Raw genomic sequence first — 24311 nt, forward strand, 5'->3', positions numbered from 1 at the left:
ATGGCATCTCCTTGCAGTTTTTGACACAAACCAACAGACGGCAGCATATTCTAAAAATAGCAGCTGCATCAAGCCACTAATATGACTAGCACTATTATAATAACGCCAAAGTTCACTTTAATTATTAATTTACTTGTACACAAATAAACTTACTGTAAATTTGATTTCAACGATCTTGCTCTTTGAGCATCTCACAGCTTGCTAGCCGGACCATATTTGTCAAATGCCAACATAACGTCCCGCCTACATAATCCTCCAACGCGGAAACGCCGCCGACAGCGTTTACTATTGGTTAAAATTCCGACAGGACGCGTGATCTGAGCAGCCATTGGCTGAGAGGGCTGTCAGTCACGGATATTATCGCTGCAGGTTCAGGAGGGGCAGCGAAGGACGTGCTGCAGGAGACCTCTGGAGAGAGAAGAGAAGAGGAGAGGGGAGGATACTAGAGTTTCAAACTTCATTTAATTTAATTTATTCTCTACTGTATGTTAACCTATTGTAAGTATTAAAAGGGACAATGGCTCAGACAGACAACAAGAAGTTCTTTGAGAGCCTGACGGGTGCTGGGAAAGCCATAGCTGTGCTGACGAGCGGAGGAGATGCGCAAGGTTTCATTCTCACATCTCTTTCTGTTTACATTGTGTTTTAATGTATAACTTTAAGTCCTTATTATCAGTTATATATTGAGTCAATGTGTTCAGAATGGTCATAGTTTCACGTTTGGCAACATTCTGTTACACTATTACCAGCGTTACATTGGCTGTTCTGTTACATTGTAACGTTACACTGTTAAACGGGCAAGTTTGTTATAATCTCTTACTTTAGGTTTGCTTCTCGTCAGGATGGATTAAATGGCCCTCGCAGGTCTGAAGATAATCACAATGGCACTGTGTTATGTTTGAGCGATAGGCCTACATGTTGATGTTTAGGATCCGTGTTATTAGTTTATATTGGTTAATGTTGGTAGAAACGCAGGTTGAGATGATGGTGAGGAGGAGGAGGAGGATGAAGCAGCTCACAGTAAATGCATCTAAGCTCATGTCAGATGATATGTAAGCTTTCATTTCTATCATAATGTTTTCAGATAGCAGACAGCTTTAGTTTATGTCTCTGTTGCGCTGGTGTTTATGTAAATTAATTATATTTATTCCGGAATCAGTACATGGCACTGCATTGCGGAACCATGTGACCTTCACTGTCTCCATCCAGCCTAACAGATTATGATGCGTGCTTATGTTTGCTTAACATTAACCATAATCTCTGTGTTAAATTACCTCATATCAGCGCTTTTCTGTCTGTCAATCAACGAAACGACGAGTTTGCGTCTTCATCAACCAGGAAGTCGCTGCGCGTTTCACGTGGCTTTCTCGCGTTTATGTTTTAAAGCTCATTTCTTCATTAAGTGACGTGTTTTGTAAAGAAGAGGTGATTTAGGTGATTTTGAGGGTGTAGGAAGTGTGAAGGATGCGTACGTGAGGACGAGGAGTTAGGTCACAGGAAAATGAGTCATGTGCCCAAACGCGCACGGCTTTAAACCGAAGTCACTGTAATAAAAAACACACACATTCGCTGTAAAAGGAGCAGTTGTTACCTTAAGAGGTTTCTATCTTTTGTGAATCTTACTCGTATTAAACAATATTGTCTTGAATACAATCAGTTAGTTCAGATGTGCACAGACACACTTGTACCTTAATTTAAAAGACTAGTACTTCCTTAAGGAAAATGTTATATTTTACATTCATGCACCACTTGTAAAAAAAAAAAAAAAGTGCTTGAATGTGGATTTTTTAGTGTACTTCAAATCTTAAAAGAATATTTTTTAAGAAACTATTAATTGCATAAAAAGCCACTCGAGTGCACTTAAATATAGTGCACTTCAATGACTGTAAACTTAAAAATTGCATCAAAGGTGCTACTTTAAAGTATTACCTTTACCCCCGGTTTCACAGACAAGTCTTAAACCTAAATCTAAAATCTAAGTGTGAGCTGTTTCAACTGAAAGAAACTTGCACTGACTGATCTTAAAATATATCAGTGCCTTTATTTCGTCTCAGGATGCACACCAGCAATGTTTTTTTCTAAGGCACGTTTATAAAAATTACTTAAATGTCCTATGGCCTAATCCTGGTTTAGTCTAAACGCTGTCTGTGAAACCAGGCCTTAAATTAAAGTATTAGGCTACTCTTTTTATGCTAAAGTGTACTTCTTCACAAGGGACTTCACTGCAGCTCTTATGAGAAATGCAAATGTCCTTGTTTTGGACTGCAGTGTAGGTTACTGTGTAAAAAAAAAAAAAAAATCACATTAAATTTCATAGTAGTTAATGAGTCACCATAGATGGAATGTGTCATTTCTGTAGTGACTGATCTGATGTAACTTACATGCAATATTAGTCATTCCAGTGGCTTAACCTATTACAAAAAAAACGTTGTTAATGATACCTAATGTTAATTTTAATTAATTTAACCTTATTGTAAAGTATTACATAAATACTTGTAATTGTAATGTTTATAACAATAATATATACTCATGTTAAATATATTTTGATTGATTGACTGATTGCATAGCATCTGTAAAATTATTTTATTTGTAGTATGTACATACACGATCATTCAAAAGTTTGGGGTCTGTAAGATTTTTAAATGTTTTTGAATTAAGTCTCACCAAGGCTGCATTTATTTGATCAAAAATAAAGTAAAACAGTACAATTGTGAAATATAATTATGTATTTTATACTTTTATATTTTAAAGAATTTCAAAATGTAATTAATGTATATTGGCACGTATCCTAATGTTATAGATGAATTCACTCAATTAGCACTTTAGATGTTTAAAGCAGCTGCAGAACATAAATAGCAGGACTGCATTCTTTGTCTATTTAGATAAATTGATCGACAGTGACAAACTCAAAAGCTTGAGCTCATGGTGACACTGAATTTTTCACAGCCTCTAGGGCAGATTTCTCACCTTGACACATCTGACATCAGACGTAACATTTTGCCTGGCGAACAGGTGGGGGAAAAGCGCAAAGACTAGGGGAACCCAATCAATACTGTATCTACAGGGCAGGCCCAGAGAGACTGTTGACTCAGGTGTTGACTTGCAACCATCTAGAAACCACCAGGCATTTAGTGTCAACAGCTCACTAAAGAGGACGATTATCAATGAAGGTTACATATTACATGTTTCCCTATTTAAAACGTATCAAGTAGTGTAACTATTTCAATGAATGTATACATTTGATTGCTTTTGATTACTGTCAGACTTTCAAACCTTGGAAAAACAATTAATCTTAAAAAATAAAGCATGTACATAAACCCAAATGTGACCACAAAACCCGTCATAAGTAGCACGGGTATATTTGTAGAAATAGCCAAAAATATATCGAATGGGTCAAAATGATCAATTGTTCTTTTATCCCAAACATCATTTGGATATTAAGTAAATATCATGTTCCACAAAGATATTTCGTAAATTTCTTACTGTAAACATATCAAAACTTAATTTTTGATCAGTGATATGCATTGCTAAAGACTTAATTTGGACAACTTTAAAGGCGATTTTCTCAATATTTCGATTTTTTTTGCTTTTCGAGCTGTTCTGCTTTTCACACTGATTCTGCGTACTCATTCCTTTCCTGTGTTGCCTAGTAACAGCAGTGTAGCTTTCAGTGAGCAAATATAGCAAATTACAAGCTCTAACCAATTTTATAAATTCATTTGTGTGAGGTATTATAAGAGGAGGCTAGCAACATTTGACCAAATATGGCAGGAAAGGACCTCAGAGAGGCCTGCAAGTTTTTATAATATGCTGCAACAGCCAGTTCTAACCTGCTTTCCCAGTATTTTTCTACAGATATCCTTCTAACGTGATCTGTCTTGTTGTTCCTCTGCATGCAGGAATGAATGCTGCTGTTCGGGCTGTGGTCCGAATGGGAATATATGTTGGAGCCAAAGTGTACTTCGTTCATGAGGTCAGACTCTAGTTCATTTCTACAGAATTCTGATGATTCTGTTCATCAGAATGAGATAGCTTGTATAAACATTAATAAGACAAACTATGTCATTGCTGTTTAACATATGAGTGCAATGACTCTCAATGTTGCTGTTCACTCTCTCTCAATGGCCAGTCATTTATTTCCAATATAGAAATGTTTCTACTTAAGAAGTATTGTGAATACACACAGGCGTTTTAGTGAAATAAGTCATGTATTGCACATAATATTAATCAATTTCAGAGTTGTTGGCATAGCAGACGCGTTTCCACAGTGGTTTGAATTAAAGCCCAGTCTATGTGGCCTCATATAAACACAATTTTTTCCATTAGCATCACATAGCATCTTTGTCCTGCTTGAAGAGATGTCTGGCTGTGATAGGCCGAATATCTTCACCCACTCTGCTTTTATGCAACTGCTTCAGTGAAGAAACCCACACATCCATTTTCTCGTGATTCCACCCTCAGTCTTAAAGCAGAAGCGTGTCATTTGGCTTGCTAAATCATTTGTTTGTCGCATTTGCAAAAATAAGCATTTGCTAGGGGTGCAGAAATGACACACTTCACCTTGTGCCGTGCAGGGGCATTTTGTAAACATAAAGTCATGTCTTTGGCAAGACAGACCTTTGCCTGCCAATCTCTGTAAGCTGGTTCATATGATTACTTGAATTCATTTCTGGTAACTAAGAGGTCATTCAAGGATAAGAGGTGTGATTTTAAATGCATGTTTGTGTGTTGTACAGGGATATCAGGGTATGGTGGATGGAGGCGACAACATCAAAGAGGCGACATGGGAGAGTGTGTCCAGCATGCTGCAAATGGTGAGTGTGATGTGAAGCATACAGCCCCCCAAAGCACTCGTACCGTACATACCAGTGCTGCTAGTGTCACAAGATGAATGGGACAATAGCTTTTCCATTTCATGTTTGCAGTGGTTAAGATTTTGTACGACTGTGTTTCAGGGTGGCACTGTTATCGGTAGCGCACGATGCAAAGATTTCCGCATGCACGAAGGTCGTCTGAAGGCGGCTCATAACCTGGTGCAGAGGGGCATCACTAACCTGTGTGTGATTGGTGGAGATGGCAGCTTGACCGGGGCCAATCTCTTCAGAGAGGAGTGGAGTGGCCTGCTGGCAGAGCTGGTCCAGCAAGGTATGAGCTGCAGATGACACAATATAAATAAAGTTAATTGAGGGCTATATTATGTACAAATTCACATGCAAAACATTTTAGCTGTTCAAAACATTTACATGAATTTATCAGAATTTTGAAAATATTGCAATTAGGCTTAAATTAGCCAAATCAAATTAGCCAGATCAAACACAGAAATTTGATATACAAAAAAATAAAAAAATAAAAATTTGGCCAGATTCTAATCTAACAGGCTTTTTTGTTGCTGTTTTTAATCGCAGGTCTGATTGATGAAGAGGCAGCTCAGAAATACTCTGCTCTTCACATTGTGGGCATGGTGGGATCTATTGACAATGACTTCTGTGGCACCGACATGACAATAGGAACAGACTCAGCCCTCCACAGAATCATTGAGGTGGTGGATGCAATTATGACTACAGCTCAGAGGTACTTCAACAGTCCATAATTCAACAAAGAATAATTCAAAAGTTACATGAATCTAGAATGATATCATCTAAAAGCACCTTGTGAAAACAAGCCAGTTTTTGAATGATTCTCATTAAGCTAATCATTCTTTGTGGATTACAGTCACCAGAGGACATTTGTACTGGAGGTGATGGGCAGACATTGTGGGTAAGATTCTTACATATTATCACCAACTATTTTGGCCTGGATTTGTTCAAAACATACTGTATGATTGGCATGGTGTTTGCGTGCTGCATACTGTCAAATAAGACACTGTATACTATATATCTGTATCTGCTTGTGTGTAAAGCTATCTGGCATTGGTGAGTGCCCTGGCATGTGGAGCCGATTGGGTGTTGATTCCTGAAATGCCTCCTGAGGATGGCTGGGAAGAGAAAATGTGTCAAAAACTCTCTGCGGTAAAACAAAAATACATACATTCTCACTAAACTACATGCAGCACACTTGATAAACTTCTCATGTTAGTCAGGTGGTCACACTTGTATTACATTCAGGTTTATTCTTACTATTTTTTTCACCTGGAAAATTGTCAAAACCATTAAAGTAAGCTGTAACCACTGTGTGGTTGTGCACAGTGTTAGGGAAGTGACTCTAAGATATAATGCAAGATATAATGTCAACTGGATTAACTACAGTTAAGCATCACTTTTTATGAAGGTAAATCTATTCACCGAAATGCATAGCTTTCCATCACAAATTGTTAGAGACATTCTAGAAGTGTGTGATATTTATTATGGATTTATCAGTTGAAAAACGTATGCGAAACAGACACACTACTAAAATACAAGTCAAGTTAGCAGCATCACTACTCTTCAAGATTGGTTGTACATAAACATTTACAGGTTACATATTTACATTACGTATTAATCCCATTTATCCACAACTGCATACAATAAATCATTTTCCACTAGTCCCAGTATGTAATGTCAATTGGTACATACTCTTCTGTTTGTAACATGCTTGTGTTTTTTGTGAAACAAATGTGTTCACTGCCCCAGACGCGATCCAGAGGTTCAAGGTTGAACATTATCATAGTCGCTGAAGGAGCCATTGACAGACATGGAAAAGCTATTACTTCTAGTATAGTCAAGGATGTGAGTACTGAATGTTTTCAAAGGGAGAGAGCAAAAATCTGGAATGGTCCATAACTGGAGTGGCCCATCGCCAATAAGACTCCAAAGAGATTTAAAGACTTGCTGCAAACACATTCACAGATTCTACTACACACCATACAATGTACAAGGGCTTTCATAGTGACAGCAATTTGCATTTATAACTTGATAAGTCACTCTTTTTCAACGGGAATCGGATACAGCATTTAGATACAGCCGTTTGATAGCAACCAGTAGTACAGAGTCTTACTGGCCTTGACCGTAAGTACATTGATGTGGAAAATTTGAAAATAGTTATAGTGAATTCAACAGTAACAGTATCTGCGAACACTGACTTGGTGAACAGTGCAACAACTTGGCGACTTAACCAAAAGTAAAGCAACTGGGTGACTCTAAACAACACAGCAACTTGCTGACCCACATTATAATGGCTGCATTGACCTTGACCAACAGTACAGCCACTTGTGGACATGCAACAACATGCAGAAGCAACTTGTAGACACTGGCCAACCTTTACCAAAGTATAGCAACTTGGTTACTAACAATATTGTTTTTGACCAATAATACAATGACTTTAAGACCTTAATCAACAGCAAAGCCACATAGACACTGACCAACATTATAGCAACTTGGTGACATTGACCAAAAGAATATGGACAGTGACTTGGAGATCATGACCAACAAAACAGCATCTTGGAACCCTTGATGAAATCTATTGTGACTTGGTGACCATGATCAACAGTACAGCAACTTGGCAACACTGAACGAAAAGTATATGGACAGCAACTTGGAGATCTCAACCAGTATTACAGCAGCTTGGTGACCAACTGTATAGCTACTTTAAGACCTTGACCAGCAGTGCAGAAACTTGGCAAACAATTGAATTGCTGTCAGTGAGAATGCACCTTAACTGGGTTGTATGGTGTCGTGGTTAAATATCCGGTTGGGTAAGCAAAAGTTGGATTGGTGTTTCAGTATGGAGCCGCTTCTGCAGCCTGAATTCCAGCTTTTTGAATCTCTCCTGCTGTTTTGTCTTCGGTTTGTGACGTGTCTCTTACCCTCTTAGAAACGGGCAGGAATGAAAAGGCTGAATATCATAATAGTAGCTGAAGGTGCGATTGATCGTAACAACAAGGCCATTACCTCAGAACATGTAAAGAATGTAAGTACATGAGGTGCATAGAGATCCAGCTCATGCATTGACCCCTGACCTCTGTGAGCTCTGTATGTCTGCCCTCTCTGGCTTTGTCCGGTGTGGTTTGCTTAAACACACGCTCTTTCTGGTAAGGTCACCTCTGAACATAACCAGCTACGGCTATCCTCTACTTACTGTATATCTTACCTACTGCACGGCATCAGTGTGTAAGCGTTTTGAATGCTACCTTAAGCAGGAGCATGCACATCTTCCAGTGCTTTACAGTTTACCCTAAATTTTAAACATTCCAAATCTTGTTGCTTTTTTGTGATACGGACATAAATGACACCTCAGATGAACACTTTGAAAAATCAACTTATTAGAACATCATAGAGAAATGGGGTACATGTACTGTACATATGTGGGGGCCCAGCCTTATCCAGGCACAAAATATCATAGAAATATCATACAAATGGGAGATTATGGCCAATTTAACACCAGCATCACGGTGGTTTGTGTTACACAGAGTGGGAGTACATTTCCTGAACTATTTACAATGATTTACTGACTAGCATGGAACGCTGTTCTGATTTCACCAATTAATGCTACATTTCCTGTTCTCTGCATGTGCGTTGCAGCTTTCTTTTGAATCTTTATGTTAAATGCATGCATTATTATCAGATATTCCTGTCTTTTTTTTTTTTTTGCTTGTACAAAGGTTTATCATTAATTAACCTAATAGTGTATAACACTTCAATTTAGTAAAACATATAAAGGAATAGTTCACCCAAAAATGCTAATTCTGTCATTGTTTACTGTGACTCAGATGTAATTACAAACTCATGTGACTATATTTTTTCAATGGGACACAAAAGGGTATATTTTGTAGAATTCTAGCCCTTTCCTCTTCAATAAATTAAAAGTGACCAGGGGCAAACTCTTACGAAAATACACAAACACGCACACCTATAAACATATTACAAAAGTGCTCCATACAACTTGTGCACTATAGTCCAAATCATACAACAGCTTTATGTTAGACACAGACCAACATTTAAGCAACCTGGACATATAAATATCTCCTTTTGTGTTCCAAGTCATAGGGGTTTCAAAAGATAATGAGTAAATGACAACATAATTTTCAGTTTGGGGTTCACTTAATTATTAACATATTATTTACTGTATGGTTAATTGTGATTATGGTGATAATTTGTACTTAAAATAAAAAAATAAAAATAAAAAAACAACAACAACAACAACAACTTGGGTTTAGCTTTTTATTATATCTTGCGTGGTGGACAAGTTTTTTTTTTTTTTTAAACAGAATATGACCTAAAACCTCTAAAATTCCCTTGATTCCTATAATTCAACTCTAATTCTTCTTTATTACCCCTCCAGCTGGTGGTTCAGCGTCTGGGCTTCGACACACGTGTGACCATCCTGGGGCACGTCCAGAGAGGAGGGACCCCCTCAGCATTTGACAGGATTCTGGTGAGAAACTCTCGAAGATAAAAACAGGAGGGTTGGGCAGCTTACATTAAGTACATAAACAGATTTGATGTCCACACGCTGCACGTGCTCTGCTGTTTCCACAATGATGAAGCACAAAATAAAGGCTCAAGTGCACCCTCGGGATATGAAAAAAAAGAAAATAATAATGTAGGAACAAAAGCACTTAAGCGTTTTTCCTAAGTGGTCTTCTGGGGGTATTTTTTATTTATTTTCAACATTGTTTATGAACATCTTCTCTGGCATGCTGTCGATCACAAATAACACTTACAGTAGCTGGAGCCTTGGATTCGACATGTATAAATTGGTCATAAAATTTGATCTGTCTGCTTAAACATAACACACAAGCAATACTTCAGATTAAATATATTTACTGAACACATGTTAGAGTTCTTAGTGCAGGGTGAAAAAAAGTAAAGTATGTAATTCCAGGAGGATTTAAAATGACATTCTCTGTTTACACCGAATAAAACCTATTTCTATGCATAAAGTGACTAAGATTACATTAGAGCTGACTACAGATTGCAATGCTGTTTTGTGTTTGTTGTCAGGCCAGTCGTATGGGTGTGGAGGCGGTTCTGGCGCTGCTTGAGACCACTGCAAACACGGCAGCATGCGTGGTGTCTTTGTGTGGGAACCAGTCTGTGCGGCTGCCCCTCATGGAGTGTGTGCAGATGGTAAGACTTGGACAGATGCCACGTCGGGTTTAGTGCTGCGATAATAAAGATCCACACTCACACAGTTCAGCAGAGGAATGAGAACACAGCATTACTGCTGCACTCGTGAATCATTCCGGCATTTGCATCGCTATGACTTTATTTCAATTTAAATATCTAATTACATTTAGTGAAATATAAACTGTGTCAAAATGATTCACTTTACTTCATTACAGTAATGTAAATTAGAATTTTTTTATTTTTATAGGGATTGTTCATATAAAAATGAACTTTGCAAAATATAACTTCTTTTTTTTTCAATGTTAAAATGGATTATGATCCAGATATTGTTTCTAATAAGTCAGTTCAAGCCAGAAATCATGTATCATAACATTTAAAGTATAATGTAAGTGTTTATGTTTGTCTTTTAGACTCAGGAGGTGCAGAAGGCCATGGATGAGAAAAGATTTGAAGAGGCTGTGCAGCTACGTGGCAGGTGTGTTTCCTATGTTTTATTTGTAACTTGTGGTGTGGCTAAATATTTTGTGTCATTTCCAACTGTGAGTAGCTTGAGTCGCTAGTAGTAAGATTTATTAAAGAAGTCTCCTTTGCTCACCAAGGCTGAATTTGACAAAAAATAAAGTAAAAACAGTAATATTGCTAAATATTAGTGCTGTCAAATGATTAATCGCATCCAAAATAAAAGTTTTTGTTTACAGTACATAATGTGTGTGCATACTGTGTATATTTATTATTTATATATAAATACAAACACACGCATGTATATATTTAAGAAAAATATGTTTATATATTAAATGCATTTATATATAATTTCAAATAAAATCATTTAAATATATATATATACGTAGAAACTTAAATATTTTCAAAAGATATACAGTATGCGTGTATTTATATATACATAATAAATATACAACAAAAAACTTTTATTTTGCATGCGATTAATCATTTTACAGCACTATTATATATTATACAAATTTAAAATAGCTATTCTCTATTTTAATATATTTTAAAATGTCATTTATGTCTGTGATGCAAAGCTGTATTTTCAGCATCATTACTCCAGTCTTCAGTGTCACATGATCTTTCAGAGATCTATATTTGTAACAATAGCTATCTTTCCATCCACCTATTTTTATGCGCATTTTGGAATGTCGCATAAAAAAAAAAAAAAATGCTGGATGGAAACGCCCAGATGCACATAAATTCAAAAAATACACATAAAAAACTTTATCAAACGCATATTTGTGTAGGATAAACTTTTTATCCGATGAGACAAAATGTGCATAAACTATGATGGAAACACATTTACCGAATCAATTCCTCCATGCATCCGCTGACATCTGCCTCCGAAAGCAATGACAGCGTCTATTGTGTTTCGTCTGCTCGCTCTGAGGTGCAAGTAATATGAAAATTACTATATTCAGTGGCTTCTCCTAGTTTTCTTAGTCTCTTCCTGGTAAACTGGCACTAAATATCACTATTTTGTTCTCTTTGACTCGTTGAATGGAAACGGTGCATTATTTGCAAATGTTTTATGCGATATTCCAGTCTTTCACAAACGTTTAATTCGAATCTTTGGATGGAAACATAGCTACTTACTTTTTGTAGTCTTTACTCTCATTTTTGATCAATTTAATGTAATCTTTTTAAAAATAATCTTACTGACCCCAGACTTTTGAATGCTAAATTATGTTCTATTTATTTTGAGCATAACTACAAATATAACACTTCTGTCTTATTAAATATAAGAATAAAACACATATATGTTTGTGTGTGCATGCAGGAGCTTTGAGAACAATCTGAGGACTTACAAACTGCTGGCTCACCGCAAACCAGAGTCTGAGCTTCCACACGTAAGTGTCGGGTCCTGAGAGGGATGCTGCGTTTGTTTTACCCTGGTGATCTTTCACTAAACGCCTCTGTTGACTGACATCAGCATGCTATTGGATCAGACTTAGCTATTCACAAGCCCTCACTGCAGATGCTTCCAGAGGAAACCAAGATGAATTAGTCCTGCCACACATCCTGTGTGAATATTTCTGCTTGTGAACGGTTGTTTTTAGCTCTATTCTCTAGCTATTATCTCAATGTCAAAGAATCCTTAAAGGGCCTTTAGTTGTGTTAGCTTGCTTTAAAGCTTCAAAACTAACATCAGGAACGAAAACTATGAGTTTCTAGCTAAACATTTTCCACCAACAGGCTGTTTTTGTTATTGAACATTTAATGTATATGTATGCAAATGACCTCTTTTATGATTGGTTACCTTCCACACCACTTCACATTGTTGTTAATCAGTTGACTGTAAATCACAGACATTGATGTGTAAACAGGCCATATGCTGACAAACCTATGCTTGCGATGTCAATACCATGGTGCTTTTGTGGTGAATACAAACAGCTTCTACAGCTATCAATCGTCTATGTAGAATATAGCATAATTAAATGAGATAATTATAAATGATTAAATTGCATTCCAGATGTTTCAATAAGTAATTGTTCTTCAGGGTTTACACTTTTTATTACCAATGAATTTACATGACTAGTCATTCATGATTATGTTTCGCACATAGCAGTTTTCCAGCGATTTCTACCCTATAATATATTTTAGAGCTTGACACAATTGGAAAATGTTATTTTTATTATTATTATATCTTAAGACCTTTTAAGATTTTCTTATTTCCATGACTTTATCAGGTCTATAAATCACAGTGAATTTACAAGACTAATTTATGATTATGCAAATAGCAGTTTCTCCCTATTTTTTGTAACGGGGCTAACAAGACGTGAGATGTGCGGATCCAAGTGCAAGCTTTTATTTATAAACAGACAGGGTCAAACAACAGCAAACAGGTATGGTACGGGCAAGACACAGAGCAATCCTAGGGCTAGCGAGAGTCGACGATCGGCAAACAATATCCAACAGGGCAAAGCAGAGAGATAAGCCAAGTATACGAGCAGTGGTCCAAGAGAGGTGCAAACAGAGTCCAAACGGCAAGGCAAAGGGTAAATCCAGGAAACACGGGCAAGAATCAAAACACTAGAAAAACACACAAGGCAAGAGTATGACAACAAAGTGGGTTCCGTATCGCAGCTAAAACTAGAAGAGTTATAAATGCAGAACAATACTGGAACTAAACAGAAAAACACAGAATGGCTCGGTAAGGCAGCTAACACTAGGGGAGTGATAAACGCAATACAATACTCGGCAGAGAGGAAGAGGAAGTCCATGGTTTAAGTAGGGTGTGTGATTGTGTGATGGTTCTCAGGTGTGAGTGTGATTAGTGCAATCAGCTGTATATGTGTCGTCAGTGCAATGGATGATGGGAATTGTAGTTCGTGGGTGAAGTGCAACAGTAGTGTGGTGCAAGAGTCAATGTGATGGAGGAGTGACCTCTGGTGGTGAGTAAACAGAAGTCCACAGACCAGATTCGTGACAATTTTATTTTATTTTACAGGTTTATAAATCACAGTTTTACAATTTTCCTATATCCAGGGTTTCCAAGACTATGAGAACCCCGATTCTCAAATAATTACAGCTAACATATTATTATTATTATTAGCTATTTAAGCTTACTTTAAAGTTGTTTTATCCTATTTTAAATTATTTTAAGCTATCTTTGGGCAGGTTGCTGAGGCCCCCAATGAGTCCCGACCCCCAAGTGTGTGAACCACTGATGCATAGTATTAGATTAGATTAGATTAGATTCAACTTTATTGTCATTTATGCAGAGTACAAGTACAGAGCTAATGAAATGCAGTTAGCATCTAACCAGAAGTGCAAGAATATAGTGTTTTATATACATATAAGTGCAGAGTAAGTGAAGATATGATTTACAGAATATACAGTGGAATTGCTATATACAGTATTGAGCAGAGTATATACAGAATATAAAATAGGAATGCAATGTAGGGATTGTATGTACATTATGAACAGAGCAATGTAGATTATATAGATTACAGATTATATATACACATTATGAACAGCAGAAACGTGAGAACAGTGGTAATAAATAAATACAGCTGGATGAGTGTGCAAAGTATTGATAGAACAATGTATTCTATGCAAAATAGCAGTAGTGCAATATTTTATAGAAATAGTTTACTGTGCTTGTACAGTAACAACTTTAAACAGTTTATAGTGTAATGACTTGAACGATGTGCAGTCTGTGCAAAATATGAGTAGTGCAAATGCATGTGTTTAAAGTACTGTGACCAGTGCAGTAATAAGCAGGTGCAGGTTAGATTGGTGGTGTGGCGTTCAGAAGTGTCACAGCCTCGGGGAAGAAGCTCTTCCTGAGCCTACTGGTGCGAGAGCGTAGGCACCTGTAACGCCTGCCGGATGGAAGGAGGGTGAAAAGTCCATGGTTAGGGTGAGAGGCATCCTTGATGATGTTTCTTGCCCTGCCCAGACAGCGCTTATAATAAATGTTCTCAATGGAAGTTAACTGGGTGCCGGTGATCCGTTGAGCAGTTTTCACCACCCGCTGGAGTGCTTTGCGGTCAGATGCGGAGCAATTGCTGTACCATACTGAGATGCAGTTCGTGAGTATGCTCTCAATGGTACAGCGGTAGAATTCCACAAGGATCCTGGGATTCAGGTGAACTTTCTTAAGGCTCCTTAAGAAGTAAAGGCGCTGCTGTGCCTTTTTGACCAGAGTAGAGGTGTTATGGGACCAGGTGAGGTCATCAGAGATGTGGATGCCAAGGAACTTGAAACTCGACACACGCTCCACTTCAGCTCCGTTGATGTAGATGGGTGTGTGTGCATGACTCCTAGTCCGCCTGAAGTCCACAATGATCTCCTTTGTCTTCTGGGTGTTTAGCTGTAGATTATTGGTGGCACACCATACAGCCAGGTGCTGCACCTCATCCCTGTAGGCTGATTCATCGTCATCCTTGATCAGACCTACCACCGTGGTGTCATCTGCAAATTTGATTATGGTGTTGGAGCCATAAACAGGAACACAGTCATGGGTGAAGAGGGAGTACAGGAGAGGGCTCAGTACGCAGCCCTGTGGCACGCCGGTGTTCAGGGTGATGATGGAGGAGGAGAGGTTATCTAACTTGACGGACTGAGGTCTGTTAGTCAGAAAATCTAGAATCCAATTACAGATGGGTGTGCTGATTCCAAGCTGGCTGAGCTTGGAGATCAGCTTGGAGGGGATTACTGTATTAAATGCAGAACTGAAGTCCATGAACAGCATTCTCACATGTGTGTTTTGACTGTCCAGGTGGGTGAGGGCAGAGTGAAGCGCTGTTGAGATGGCGTCCTCTGTTGACCTATTGTGGCGATAGGCAAATTGGAATGGGTCCAGTGTAGCAGGGAGACAGGATTTTAGGTGGGATGCAACCAGTTTCTCAAAACACTTGGCAATGATGGGGGTGAGTGCAACAGGACGGAAGTCGTTAGGGACCGAGGCAGTGGAATGTTTCGGTACTGGTACGATGGTGGAGGTTTTGAAGATAGTGGGGACAGTTGTTTGGGCCAGGGACAGATTGAAAATGTCCGTGAAGACCTCAGCTAGCTGCTCCGCACAGGCTTTAAGCACACGACCAGGTATTCCGTCAGGGCCAGCTGCCTTCCGTGCATTCACCTTACGCAAAGTGGAGTAAACGTCTGATGTGGAGAGAGTGAGAGGCAGTTCACTGGGTTGATGCTCAGCTTTGAGTGAGATCTCCTTATTATTTTGATCAAAACGAGCATAAAAGTGGTTGAGCTCGTTTGGGAGGGAGGCAGAGCTGGAGGGGGGCACAGAGTTAGGTGGTTTGTAATCCGTGATAGATTGTATGCCTTGCCACATACGCCGGGGGTCTGAAGAATTGAAGTGTTCTTCAATCTTCTGTTTGTGTGTGAGTTTGGCCTGGCAGATACCCTTCCTCAGGTTGGCTCTGGCTGAGCTGTAAGCCTCCTGGTCTCCAGACCTGAAGGCTGCATCTCTTGCTTTGAGCAGGAGGCGAACCTCTCTGTTCATCCAGGGCTTCTGATTGGGGAAGATTTTTATTTTTTTGTGTGTAGTCACTCTGCTCACACAGCTGTTGATGTGCTCCATGACAGAGTTGGTGTAAGTGTCAATGTTAATCTGAGAGTTTGTGGTGGCCTGGGCAGCAAACTCACTCCATTCTGTGAGCTGGAATTGATGTTGAAGAGTGGAGTCAGCACCTTCCAGCCAGATTTTAACAGTCCTTGTTGTAGGTTTCACACGTTTGATGACCGGGGTATACTTGGGGAGCAGGAACAAAGAGAGGTGATCAGACTGACCCAGGTGGGGGAGGGGTGTGACTTTGTAGGCATCACTCACATTAGTATAAACGTGGTCCAATGTTTTATGTCCTCTTGTAGTGCAGGAGACATTTTGATTAAATTTAGGGAGAACAGATCTAAGAGTGCAGTGATTGAAGTCCCCAGCAACAATAAAGGCTCCATCCGGGTGCAGGGTTTGTAGTTTGCTAATAGCAGCACAGAGTTCTTTCATAGCCACGTTAGCATTAGCGTCCGGAGGTACATAAACTGCAGCAGCAACAATGCAAGTAAACTCACGTGGTAGATAGAATGGCCTGCACTTGATAATCAGGAACTCCAGCTCAGCAGAGCAGTAGGTATCAACAATGACAGAGTCTTTGCACCATGATTTATTTACATAAATGCATACTCCACCACCCTTGTTTTTACCAGAGGTTGCTGCTACTCTGTCAGCCCTGAAGAGAGCACGTCCATCCATATGCACCACGCTGTTTGGGACATCGTTGCAGAGCCATGTTTCAGTGAAGAACATAACATTACAGTCCATAAGCCATTTCTGTGTGAGGGTCCAGATCTTTAGTTCGTCCATCTTGTTCATCAGAGACCGTACATTGGCAAGGAAGATGCTGGGCAGAGCTGGTCGATGTGGGTTTAGCCTTAGCTTAGCACGCAGCCCTCCACGCTTTCCCCGTCTTTGTTTACGGTCTCGACGCCGACGCCGAGCACTTCCGGTCGGTACGAGTGATCCGCTTGTCCGCGGTGATCTCAGTAGCTCCGGCGGGAGTTCGCTGAAGTCGAAAGGATGATCTAAAACTATGTTGGAACACTGTTTGTTGATGTCCAAAAGTGATTGTTTACTATAGCTGTAGTTCGCATAACTGGATCGCGCGAACACGAGTGAAATAACCAGGTAAATTAACACTATTTTCCAAAATCTGGTAAGACGCTGAGCCTCGCGATGTGTTCGCGCCGCCATCTTGTCACTAGTATGCTGCTTTTCTAAAAGTCTTGTGTAAACCAGAAAACAAGAGTCTTGAATGGCACAGCTGCTTCATCACGGTCACCAAAGTCAAACAGCCGCTTGTCCAGAAGTGTTTAGTCAATAATCATTCTCTGATGCTGTGGGCTGTGTGTCGAGTAAACCGAAGACCAAATTACCCTGCACCGATGGGAATGGAAAACAGATTGATGAACCAGCCACAGCTGGTTGGAAACATTGTTAAATTCTTAATAGGCATTGAGTGGTCAACCCAAAAACATGATGATGATCAAGAAATAGCAGGCCTCAAATATACACATACCTGCTAGTTATATAAACAAATGTGGCCATATTTAATGTGCTGTATATGTCAGGCCGCATATATCCAGCAGGATTTACAGTAATCCACAGGGACGCTTGCTGTATTTATTATAGACAACCGAACATAAGTGAGTAATATAGCTGAAGGCTTATGCTAGCAAACGGTTTGCTGGATTATGAGAAGTGATTTTAATGTAAATTATTGACATGCTATTTCTTCATCCCCCATTCAGAGCAATTTTAACGTGGCTGTGTTGAACGTGGGCGCCCCTGCCGCTGGCATGAACGCAGCCGTGCGCTCTGCTGTCAGAGTGGGCATCTCCGAGGGACACAAAATGTTTTCTGTCAGCGACGGATTTGAAGGATTCTCTAAGGGACAGGTAAATATTAATTTCTAAGTTCCAATATTTAATATCCATCCAGAAGGTTTTAAACTCAGTGGCGTATATGGGAGACATTCTGTAAGGGATGTAAAACAAGAACCGCAAATGTGCTTCACATATGAGCAAAAGCATGCCACGCTTGGAAGGCAAATATAAAAATGTGCATTTACCACAAATTTACATTGTTCAAATCATCAGGGATGTAACGATTGGATTCGATTCACGATTTGTGTCCTTTTATTTTTGCTTGGACAAAATGCTGCACTTCTCTGTGAAATTGAAATATAACACTATAATAATATACTAATATAGCACTTGCATATTATTGCTCTTTTGTTGGTTTTGATTGCTTCTATTGTCCTCATTTGTATGTCGCTTTGGATAAAAGAATCTGATAAAATAGTAAATGTAAATAACAAAACTAAATTTAAATTTTAAAACAAACCCCAAATCAAATAAATAACACAAATAAAATAAATCTCTTCATATAAACAAAATAAGGCTTTGCCTGTGCTCTTTTCATATAAAATTAGAGGCAACCACTGCATTTAATCATGATCCAAACAAAGATGCTGCATTCATACAACATGAGCAGATTTGAATCTAAATTAGATTGTATAATTTAGAAATTTGAAGCAAAAACAGAATGGTCTGATTTCAGTTTAGTGAAACTATACATAGAAATCAGTGGCATGCGGTGGTGTTTTAAAATGAGGAGGCAGTTTTATATATATGTGTGTGTGTGTGTGTGTGTGTGTGTGTGTGTCCCTGTTACACTTTTTACAATTATGTTAAGAAACAGTCAAGAATGTGTACTCTTTAAGTTCACTTCAGTTTCATTTTATTTCATTCATATTTTATTATCCACAAGTACAGTTTTTATATTTGAAGTACACTGCAAGTGCACACTCAATACAGTTAAGCACACTTCTTTTTCACAGGGGGATATCCATGGAAAGTTCTGTAATGTGAAATTTGAAATGAAAATATAAGATAAATATGTTTGTATTTATATTTTTTATTTATATTATTTATAAAGCACATTTCAATACAACCAAGGTTGCCCAAAGTGCTGTACATCAAAAGAAAAGAAAATAATAAAATAATGTATATGTATAATGATGTGTAATAACTTCATATACAAGTTCCTAATATAATAGTAGTGGTATAATAATGTATATATATGTGTGTGTGCTTTGTAAGCTTATTTGAGTATAGAGTTGTAAGCTTAGATAACTTATTTCTAGACACATAAAAAATGTCAAGCTCATTAACTGTTGTTTAGTCACCAGTGCAGTTCATGTGACTTGCTACCTATCTCAGATTAATTATTTACGAGGTTTCTGTCCATGTAAGACTGTGTCTTATATGACAGCTGCCCATGTTGATATCTAAGCTTCTCACTCGCATTTTGAAGCATTAATGTACTCATAAGAAATTGTTGTTTCAACACATTTTTGATCCACTATGCTTTCCTTTCTCAGATAAAAGAGATCAAATGGGCAGATGTAGGTGGATGGACGGGCCAGGGTGGATCCCTGCTGGGAACTAAACGGTATTTATCTTATATACAAAGGTTATGTTGCATGTTTGTATACAGATTTTAGTAATGCAGATGATTTTGCATGCAATGTGCTATACTTAGTGCAATGTTTTCAAATTTGCAGAATGCTTCCTGCAAAGCACATTGATAAAATTGCAGAACAGATGCGGAAGTATAACATAAATGCACTATTAGTGATCGGAGGATTTGAGGTATGTCTTCCAGCCTGGGCTTTATGCATTTACATTTTTTTATCTTGCATTTAGTGTCACAAGATGGTCATTTTTATGAATAACTTAAAGTGATGTGTCTTCCTGTTAATATTTTATAGAATATTTTATTTGAATATAATTTTGTATTTAAGTTATGTAAAATATAACCACATAAATAGGCAACATTTTACATTAAACTTCCTTAGTTAACTGCATTAACATGAACAATGAAAAATGTATTCTACAGCATTAATCAATTATAATTAATTTCAACATGTGCTAATACATTTTTTAAACTTTAATGAACATGATCTACTAACATTAACAACGATTCATAAATATTAAAACAAATGTACTGCTCATTGTTAGTTAATACTAGGTAATGCATTAACTAAGAAAGGTTATTGTAAAGTGTTCTCCATAGATATTATAACTTTATTAACAATAAAAACATTATTTTAGATTTAAAATTTGATTTTTTTATTATAAACTACATCAATTATTTTGCACTTTGATGTCTGTCCTTCATAAACCAATTTAATTCTGAATTTAAAAAGTCATTGACATTGTTTTGTTAACTTGCCTGCCCTCCCCATCATGTTGTCCTATGAAGCATCACCTAAAGCTTCCTGTGCTCCTGTTCTTTTCATAATGAACATCCAAAAGCATTCAGAAATGATGCTAATCACCGGTTCATCTTTCAGCCGTTTGAATGAACAACATTAATATTCACACAGCTGAGAGCTGAGATGACAAACGGCGCCATTAAAGACCAAACAATGACCCTCTATTCCAGAATAGCTCATCTGCTTTTTTCTAAAGTCATCTCATGCTTTGAGTTCAGGCTCATCTTCTCTCTTTCTATACAGACGTCATCAAGATGTGTGTGTATGTATTTTACGCAAGTGTTTCTATTTGAAGTGTGTGTACGGAGTGGATCCTCTATCTCATGCTCTCCGTCGTGATGGCCGTGGCTTTCCACTCGGTTCCTTCCTCGTCTGTCTCTCTCATTCCCTGTCTGTCCCCTCATCCCATCCCCATTCCCAGCACTGGTGGCGGTTCATTAAATCCCCGGCTCTGCCCTGCCCTGCAGGCCTTCCTGGGGATCATGGAGTTGTTAGCAGCCCGTGGGACTTATGAGGAGTTGTGTGTGCCAATGGTCATGGTGCCGGCCACCGTCTCCAACAATGTGCCCGGCTCAGACCTCAGCATTGGCGCAGACACGGCTCTGAACGCTATCACTGATGTAAGTGAGGCTGGAGGGCACCACCCACCAGCCAATCACATCAGAGGTTCTGTCTTCTCTTTACAAGGCTCCGCTTTATGTTTACCAGCCAATCATGTCAGACTAGGCTACCAGCTGGAGTAGTTTCCAAACTTGAAGCTGCGGTCACATTTACCATCGTTCAGTGAATTTTCATGGAATAAATGAGAACTTCACAATTGAGAACTTCGCACGAGAGTAAAAGATTTCACGACAGATTTCATATTCAAGTTCAAATTGGCCAACAGAAAGATACTTGGTTTGAAAGTGACCACTGCGTGAACTATACTTCATAAATCGCTACGCTATTGGCAAAAGACCATGGATCTTTCTTTGGCTGCAAAAGTTCCCTAATGTGACCGAAACTAGGCAGCTCCTTTACTGCCCAGTCAGTCAATTACTCAACAGGCTTGAAGGCACATCCTAAGGGAACTTCCCAGCAGGCACACAACGTCATAAGACATTACTATTTGGGTCAATTTTGGTTGTGACGGTGGGTGACCAAAATTCAAAGTCAATTATGGTCTAATGTCAGTGCTAATTTGATGTCCTATACTGACTTCAGCTGACGTTGATGTTGGTTGTTTTTAGGTTGTGTAACCAAAATCCAACATTAGGTCAACTTCAAATTGCCATCAAATACTTAGTCAATCCGGTTTTCATTCTCAACCAAAGTGCAACACCTGTCCAACGTCAACCTGACCCAAATTCAGCTTCATTTTCTTTAAGCAAAATATTATTCCTTATTGATTTGGTGATGAAATATGACCTGGACATGTTCTTAGTAGTTTTGTGAGATTTAGCTTGATATTTCTATATTGTGCTTTAATGTTTCGGCTGGTAAACGCAAAGGCGAGCCGTTAGCTGACAGGTAAGTGGAGATGACATGATGGCGGCATGTTTTGGACTGTGCTTTTTTGTGTCTGTCATGTGACTGAGCCTGTGCTGTGCTGTGATCACACTGCATTAACCTGTCATAACAGATCGCTGACCCCAGCTAACGCTGGCGGAACTGGAGTCTGTCTGCATACTTTCTTTACATCCAACACAAGCCTTACTAAAGCACAGGCTACTGCTAGTTTTTCATATATAACATTGTTCAACTAAAACCCTCATGTCCTTACAAACTCAACTTTTTGTTGAACTCAAATACAAAGTAATTTTAAAGATATATTAGATGTTTAAAAAATATGAATGGAGACTAGAGATATCAAGCTTAAAAATGTTCCATAACAAAACACCAAAACTGAAATCTTCCCTTCCAAATATCATTTTCTTATAAACATTTATGCATAAAGCATCAGTAGCCAGGTTTCCATCCTAGGTACAATTTTTCAAATGTTGACCCATTTAACTTTAGCAAATAAATTCCATGTCGCTGCTTAAAATGCTGCAAAAACTAGTTTGGAAACATTTTGTTGAGAAAAATAGCATTAACATAAATAACTGTGGTGCTTACATGTAATGTTACTTCTATTAAAGCACTATTTTTCTACAGTGTTCAAAGGTGTGTGAAATCTGTTTTATTAATAAGTAAATTATTATATTTAATTATTAAATTATTATTATTATAAATGGTATAACATTATATTATTACTATTTGTAAGAATGTTACCTCTCAAAAATCACGTATTCTATTTTTTTTTTATTTAGTCTATTATATATATATATATATATATATATATATATATATATATATATATATATATATATATATATTTTTTTTTTTTTTTTCATTTTACTTTGTATTATTTTATATTTCCTTATTTAATAATTTACAAGTATTGTGAAATTAGTAAGCAGTAAAATGCCAATTGCTGTCTCCATTTTGCAAATATTTGGGATGTAAAAGATAAAATAATTTGCGATACACTTGTAATTATGCACTTGTAAAAACAGCTAAAGGAAATACTTTTGCGATAAAACTAATTCAACAATTTTTTAAGGGATGACATCACACCATTCTGCTGGTAAAATGCCAATTGGATGGAAATAAAAAAGAAAAACATAAATTTTACACTTTGTCGTTAATAGAATAATAGAATATCGTATATAGAATAGTTTCATCAACAACAACAAAAACACCTCACTTAAAGCTACAGCAAGAGTTCAGAAGATCTCAAATATATTGCGCTATTAATATGTAATTCTGGAAAATGTGTATTTTTCATGGGGAAAAAAAACAACAGTGGTAATGACATGAGGGTAAATAAGGACAGAATTTGGGTTAACTGACACATTTAAATACACTCATAATCACAAGTTAGGAAGCAAATAGTATGCAAGACCTGTCCGAATTCAGTATGCTAATGTTCCAATGGCATCATCACTGTCGGTTACAGTACTCTACTGTAAGTGTTAGTGTTAATGTGTGGACTGAGTCATCTTGCTGCCTCTGTGTCTGTTAAAAGTGTGCAGAATCCCTGCCGTTTCGCTTCAGTGTTTTGCCACGTGACAACCCTGTGTGCGTGTGACTACAAAAGTCGATCCGATCCCATCCGTACCCCCCTTCCTCTCCCCCTCGACTCACAATCGGAAACCATGGTGGCCATCACACGGTGGGTGTCCCATCAGCAGGGTCCGCTCCTGCACCAGTACACCCCCTGCTGGTCTAACGTATGCATTGTGCTGTCCCCTGTGGTCCCCTGCTGTGTTGTGCTGACCTGCCAAAGGCCTTAGAGTGTCTGCTGCAGCTGTGCGAGGCTCGGTCCAACTATGAGGAGTTTTGCATCCCGCTCTGTATGCTGCCTGCCACCATTAGTAACAATGTGCCCGGCACTGACCTTAGTATCGGGGCAGATACGGCCCTCAATGCCATTGTGGAGGTAAGATGATAAACCACCTTCTTGTCTGCAAAGGAGTCATTCTTAGGAAACAGCATTATTTCTACCCTGTCACATTACTTGAAATGATATAATTTTAATTTGTGCCAAGCCTGTTACATTCACATTTTGGGGTTGAAACTGCCAAATGTTAGTGTTAGCTTGCAGATATCGCATTATGTACAGTCAGTATTCTGTGCTTAATATGAATATTTTCCCCATAACAGAGTTGAAATATGGAGTTTGACAGGGCCAAAAGAACATTGAAATAATTATAAAAATTATAAGATTACATATTCTTTATTTTACATTATGTGCATAATAATAATTTGTGCATAATTATAATTTGAAAAGAAAAATGGTTATGTGGCAAGTCTATTAGTTTCACATTTTGGGTTGAAATTGCAAAAGGTTTAATAAGTGCTAGCTTGCAAATATCCCATTATTTTATGTGCTTAATATTAGTATTCGTCTCTATAACAGAGTTGAACTTTTGAGTCTGAC

The 24311-nt window shown here is 38.1% G+C and overlaps 1 protein-coding gene across 7 annotated transcripts in view; it reads left to right on the plus strand.

The window, feature by feature from the left end:
* Positions 1 to 343: 343 nt before the first annotated feature.
* The window catches only part of LOC306864659 (ATP-dependent 6-phosphofructokinase, platelet type-like), a 32677-nt gene continuing 8709 nt past the window's right edge, over positions 344 to 24311 (plus strand). Inside the window, exons 1-17 of one of the 7 annotated variants that reach the window (XM_079408797.1) lie at positions 344 to 608; positions 3900 to 3973; positions 4737 to 4814; positions 4956 to 5145; positions 5406 to 5571; positions 5713 to 5757; positions 5900 to 6008; positions 6609 to 6704; positions 7789 to 7884; positions 9256 to 9348; positions 9918 to 10043; positions 10454 to 10518; positions 11827 to 11896; positions 17817 to 17963; positions 19451 to 19521; positions 19634 to 19721; positions 23658 to 23810. In XM_079408797.1, the coding sequence (XP_079264923.1) occupies positions 518 to 608; positions 3900 to 3973; positions 4737 to 4814; positions 4956 to 5145; positions 5406 to 5571; positions 5713 to 5757; positions 5900 to 6008; positions 6609 to 6704; positions 7789 to 7884; positions 9256 to 9348; positions 9918 to 10043; positions 10454 to 10518; positions 11827 to 11896; positions 17817 to 17963; positions 19451 to 19521; positions 19634 to 19721; positions 23658 to 23810 (1758 nt within the window). In that variant the 5' untranslated portion in view covers positions 344 to 517. Of the gene's footprint in view, positions 609 to 3899; positions 3974 to 4736; positions 4815 to 4955; positions 5146 to 5405; positions 5572 to 5712; positions 5758 to 5899; positions 6009 to 6608; positions 6705 to 7788; positions 7885 to 9255; positions 9349 to 9917; positions 10044 to 10453; positions 10519 to 11826; positions 11897 to 17816; positions 17964 to 19450; positions 19522 to 19633; positions 19722 to 20814; positions 20968 to 23657; positions 23811 to 24311 lie in introns of all 7 variants that reach the window. The other 6 variants (XM_079408798.1, XM_079408803.1, XM_079408799.1 and 3 more) reach the window with 6 other exon arrangements.

The sequence above is a fragment of the Barbus barbus genome (genome assembly GCF_936440315.1).
Source record: "Barbus barbus genome assembly, chromosome: 46".
Classification (NCBI taxonomy): domain Eukaryota; kingdom Metazoa; phylum Chordata; class Actinopteri; order Cypriniformes; family Cyprinidae; genus Barbus; species Barbus barbus.